Source organism: Rattus rattus, chromosome 1 (assembly GCF_011064425.1).
Source record: "Rattus rattus isolate New Zealand chromosome 1, Rrattus_CSIRO_v1, whole genome shotgun sequence".
NCBI lineage: Eukaryota > Metazoa > Chordata > Mammalia > Rodentia > Muridae > Rattus > Rattus rattus.
Genome location: NC_046154.1, coordinates 251,198,884 through 251,204,883, shown reverse-complemented (window position 1 = coordinate 251,204,883; position 6,000 = coordinate 251,198,884). Strand labels below are relative to the sequence as shown.

At 46.0% G+C, this 6,000-nt stretch overlaps 1 protein-coding gene across 1 annotated transcript in view; it reads right to left on the bottom strand.

The window, feature by feature from the left end:
• Window positions 1-3,894: 3,894 nt before the first annotated feature.
• Window positions 3,895-6,000, bottom strand: part of Xpnpep3 (X-prolyl aminopeptidase 3) — a 48,389-nt gene continuing 46,283 nt past the window's right edge. The window contains exon 10 of the mRNA XM_032918244.1: window positions 3,895-4,919. Coding sequence (XP_032774135.1) covers window positions 4,753-4,919 — 167 coding nt within the window. The 3' untranslated portion in view covers window positions 3,895-4,752. The remainder of the gene's footprint in view (window positions 4,920-6,000) is intronic.

Genomic DNA, 6,000 nt, shown 5'->3' with positions numbered 1-6,000 from the left:
AACATTAGCACTTCTGTGCCGGGTTCTTTGACACCACTAGCTTGGGCATCCACTTAAATTTCTTTGTGTTTTTGAAACAGGGTCTTTCTAGGCAGTCCTGGTTGTCCTGGCACTTGTTATATGTGGACTAGGCTGGCCTTCAACTCAGAGACTGAGAGACCAAATCTTTTAAGTTCAGACTCCATTTTAGAGAACTTGATCTAAGTTTAAACTCAGGTAAACTAACAGGCTGGTTCCTAGCATTAGTTTCCAAGTTGCATCCCAACAAAACCTGAGCCTGGCCCAGTCTCTAGGCTAATCCCCAACAAGACCAATATCTCCAGGTTTTCCCCCAACAAACCTGTACCCCCAGGTTACAAGCTCACTCCCTGCCTAACGACCACCAATGCAGAGAGAAGCAGAAATGAAGTTTATGATATGACTCGCAGCACCAGGCAATTATGTTAAAGGCCACAGTAGCTTTCCAATGAGATGCTTGCACGCGTACTCCCTGCCTGCTGCTTACTATTAAGCCTTGACCTGATAGACACTCAGGGCTCCCCTACCACCAAAAACGGTCCTACACAACGATGGTGTGTGTGTGTGTGTGTGTGTGTGTGTGTGTGTGTGTGTGTGGTGGGGTGGGTCTGAGCTATCTCAAACAGAATAAAGACCCTGCTATGAGTTTATCAGATTGGCTCCTGTCTGTTTTTTGGGGCTCACTAACATTTCCCCAGCGCTACAAGACCTACCTGCCTCTGCCTTATGAGCACTGAGATTAGAGGCGTGTGCCACCACCTCCTGGCTTAGCAGGTGACACTTTCATCTCTTATCTTCTAGTCAGTGAGGGTAGACGGTTCCAACTTAGTCCCACTGTTGAGAGGGCAGGGATTACTGGAACACTGCTAAAAACTTTCTACTTGCTGTCTCTTTATTACTATTATTTTCATTTTTGAATCAGGGTCTTAATCTGTAGCTCAGGCTAGTCTCAAACTCATAATGATCCTCCTGCGTCAGTCTTGCAAGTGCTATGGTTACAGGTGTGAACTACAGTGCCTGTGTGCAGTCTCTGTTATAGGAAACATGCACCAGATTCTGAAATAAGCTCATAAAACCATGAGACACAGGGTACCCAGATGGGGTGCCCTACATGCAAATGGCTACATTAACGGTACAATGTCTCTAACCAATCCAGGGAAGAAAACTGAGCTGAGGATAAAGTTCAGAGGTACAGAGCTTACTTAGCATGTCTAAAGCATTCCTGTATTCAATTCCAACATCAGAAAAAACAGTTGCTGGCCGTGGTGGTGATGGTGGGGCACCCCCTTAATCTCAGCACTTGGGAGGCAGAGGCAGGTGGATCTCTTTCAGTATGAGAGCAGCCTGGTCTACAGAGTGAATTTCAGGAGAGACTATCAAACCAAACCAAACCAAACCAAACCAAACCAAACCAAACCAAACCAAACCAAACCAAACCCCAGATGGCAGGTTGACAGGCGAAAAGACTTCAAGAGGGAAGACCGGAGTACACGTGCACAAACACTAACTCTAGAAACACAGTGTACAGTGGTTATGCTGTGTGACTGCTTGCTCATGAGTCTTCCTGTACGGCTGGTGCACCAGTAATCCCAGCCAGGCCAGCCTGGCACACTGAGGCAGATGAGGCATCTCCATTGTTTTCTGGATGGTTTTAATAGTCAAACCGAAATGTCTGGATGCCAAGGTTAATCTGGGATTCAATGGGTAGCATGTTGGACCATGGACTAAATTCACCAGAATTCCATCAAAGCCACCCTAACCATCAGTAACATCTCCAGACCTTGACTGTAATGTAAGCAGAAGTCAGTTTCCTCTCCAACTGTGCTATACATAAAAGCAATGCAGACTTTCAGCTAGGAAGTTTGTAGTGAGAACTATAGATGACGACTTACAGAAAGAAAGGAAAGTCACTCCAAGGGAAGGCTGTTTGGACACAGAAGTCAGGTGGGTGAGAAGCCTGATAATGGATTTATTCTTCCTGCTTTAGAAAGTAGGTTAGGTCTGAGACCCAGATGGATGGCAGGCAGAAAGGACAGACTCTGGGTGGGCAGCCTCCACTGCAGCAGCCCTCAAGAGAGATGGATAAGGCTGGCCCTGTGGATGAGCAGAGGGCCATTTGTGTCCCAGTGCTTACCTCTCACACTACCATTGTCCCCTGCTGGTTTCTAGGTGTACTGTGAAGTCTAAGATGTGCCAGCCACCTGCACTGCGGGGGCTGCTTGCTAATCTTCTAGCTTGCACTTCCGTAACAGAAACATGGGAGGTGGGGCAGATCCCACGAAACCCTTGAATTTATGTTGTAACAGTTGGCATGTTTTGTTTATCATGGGTCTACACATACTCAGATTTAAAAGAAGTTAACACACTAGCTCTTGGGGCTTCTCTCTATCATATAAGCTTATTTTATTTTTGAGACAAGGTTTCTCTGTGTAGTCCTGACTGTTCTGGAACTTGATCTGAAGATCAGGCTGGCTTTGAACTCAGAGATCTGCCTGCTTCAAGTGCTAAAGGACTGGGCCGGGCTCATGCAAGCTTTTGAATCAACCATCTGTGTTAATCTCACCCTGACTTGCTCACCTTGCAATCCGGGTTGTACAACTGAAGCTGATGCTGTGTTTAGGGAAGGAACATGACTCTGCCTTGCCTTGCCATCCCTAGCATTAGAGCAGAGGTGGGCCATAGGCTACTCACAATTACAGAGTGCACTCCATAGGTGGGCCATAGGGTACTCACAATTACAGAGTGCACTCCATAGGTGGGCCATAGGTACTCACAATTACAGACTGCACTCCATAGGTGGGCCATAGGGTACTCACAATTACAGAGTGTACCCATAGGTGGGCCATAGGGTCACAACACAGACTGCACTCCAGGGTGGGCCATGAGGCACTCCTGGTGCAGGTGCACTCCATAGGGGGCCATGGTACTCACACCACAGATCACCCATAGGTGGGCCATGGGGTGCCTCACATTACAGAGTGCACTCCATAGGAACCATAGGTACTCACAATTACAGGACTGCACTCCATAGGTGGGCCCAGGGAAACTCCAATTACAGAGTGCACTCATGGGTGGGCCATAGGTACTCACAATTTCAGACTGCACTCCATAGGTGGGCCATTGGGTACGCACAATTACAGAGTGCACTCCATAGGTGGGCCATAGGGTACTCACAATTACAGAGTGCACTCCATAGGTGGGCCATAGGGTACTCACAATTACAGACTGCACTCCATAGGTGGGCCATAGGGTACTCATAATTACAGACTGCACTCCATAGGTGGGCCATAGGTACTCACTCACAACTGCTGAGTGCACTCCACATATTTAATTTTATTGGTAGTACAGGTGTCTGACACAAGCTTGTAGTACTTTTTTTTGTTTTGTCTTAATTTTTACGTAGGGTCTCATCATATAGCCATGGATGGCTTATGGCTTGCTATGTAGACCAGGCTGGTCTGGGCTTTGACCTGATGACAAGATTCCTGACTCTGCACTCAGCATGCTGAGCTACAGGCACTAGCCCCCACGCCCACACTGAGTTCTCCACATGCCAGGGGAGTCACCATAGGAGGTGGCAGAGAAGAAAAGAAGGGGAAGAAGAGGCATCACACTGATTTTGACAATACATGGTTGCAAGTAGCTATGTGGATTAAGGACCTATAAAGAATTGAGTGGTGGAAGATAATGCTTTTAATCCCAACATTTAGAGAGGCAGAAGGAGACAGATCTCTGAGAGTTTGAGGCCAACCTGGTCAATAAATCGTGTTCCAGGATAGCCAGAGCTACAAAGAGAAACCTTGTTAAGAAACACACACGCACACGCACAGAGTAAACTGGCCACGGTACAGGAAGATCAATACTTTGAGGCCAGCAATAATTGTATAATGAGTTTGAGGCCAGCCTGGGCTACCTAAGATCCTGTCTCTCAAAGCACAGCAACTTATGAAGGACTTGAGGCACGTAGCGACAATGTTTCCTAAGAAAAGAATCTATGAAAGAGAGGAAGGTGGACATTTAAAAAAAAATCTCCTTTAAACTGAAGAAAACAGAGCTCAAGGTCTGGACCTGTGGAGACACGTAGACACTTTTCTTTCTCTTTCATTTTCTTCCCTAGAAGAGCCTAGACACTTTCCAGGTCCTGGGCAATCAAACGGCAAGAAAGATCCAAGACTCTTGCTGGTGGGCTGTGCTGCTGTGCTGCTGTACTCTGGCTGAGACGCCTGTGCTCCCTGAGGCCCAAGAGATCCCAGTGGGTGTGGAGAACTTGGACCAGGAGGCGGAGGCCATGGCAAGTAAGTAAGGCCACCTCAAACATTAACTGGTAGCCTTTAGCATAGGCTCAAACTTTGGTGAGAAGTTAAACATGCGGCTTCACACAAGCATGTTAGGAAGTTAAGTGGATCTCAGAGGTGCAGAGAGGGACGAAGAGAGTTTTCTGTTGAAATGTGTTAACCAGAATGCAGGGGTGCACATAACCGCACCCTTACTTTACAGCCACATGTTAAACTTTCTGGATCATTAACTTCTCAGAATTAACGTCACTACAGTCCTAGTAACAGATTATTCCAGAGTCCCCGTTTCCAGATTTAAACCTACTTAATATGAAAATGTCCTCACTCATTGGCTGTGCAGTTCCCATGGAAGCTGTATCTAATCCCCACAGAGACACTGAGACTCGCGTAGGCAAGGACGCCAGTCTTGGACCTGGGAGCATGTGTGCTACAGCTGTGGTCAGGAGGTCCTGCTGCAGATCTGCTCAATGTCATTCACCTCTTTGGGACAGTCTGCAGAAAGGATAAGAGGTGAGTCCTGAGTCACCACTACATCATCCTCAATCCGAACTCCGAGACCTCGAAACTTCTCTGGGGCATCTCTGTCATCCTCTGGGATATAAATGCCTGAGAACAGAGAGGAGGGCTGTGATCAGCAGCAGTAACCAGTGGGTCAGAAGCAAGTTAACCTCTTACAATTTCCTCAGCTGCGCCTCATGGCTCTTCACTGAGCGTCCCTCAGAGCTGTGAGAACCAGATGAACTACTGCACAAGGTAGAGCGGTGTACAGGAAGCTCAGCCAGGTGGCTCTCATTAGCTGGGATCCCGACTGCTGTGGCCATTTTGTTTAGTGGACTGCAGGCTGCACTCACTACGATATACTAATCATAATTCTGTCATAGTCCAGTGCTTCAGGGGAGCCGTGATTTATAAATATGTTATATACAAAGGAACCAGCACATTATATAAATGCATATCTTTCCTTGCCTAAAATCCTCTGCAGAACAGCTATTTAGCTAAAATAAAGTATAAAGTCAGCCATGACAGCATGCACCTGTACTTAGAAGGCTAAGGAGGGAGTATCAGTCTGGGCTAGATAATACCTTTAAGACCAGCTTAGAATAAACAGTTAAGTCCCAACTTAAGAAAACCCCAAAAATGAATTAGGAAGAAGATAAAGTACATTAAAACATATTTATAAGATAGAGGTATTCGCCAAAGCTACAGAAACTGTCACTATAAAGTTCTTTTTCCCCTCAAATAAGCTATAAGAAAAAAGGTCTAAATATATGTATAAAACATTAAACATTAACGGACTGGAGAGATGGCTGAGGAGTTAAGAGCACTGACTGTTCTTCCAGAGTACTGGGTTCAATTCCTAGTACCCACAACAAATTGTCTGTAACTCCAGTTCTACGGGATCCAACATTTTCCTCTGGCCTCCACAGACACTGGACACATAGTGCACAGACATTCACCAAGGCAGAACACCCATACACATAAAATAAAAATAAAGATTAAAAAGAAGATTAATGTGTGTTTGGAAAAGTCTAGACATCCAGGAACTTTTTGTAACAGTTTCATGTAGCTGAGGCTGGCTTTGAACTTTCGATCCTCTTTTGTACTGGGATTACAGAATACACACTATGTCTGGTTTCCAGACACTCTTCCTAAATCTCAAGTCAAACAGATTTCAGAACTTTGCACA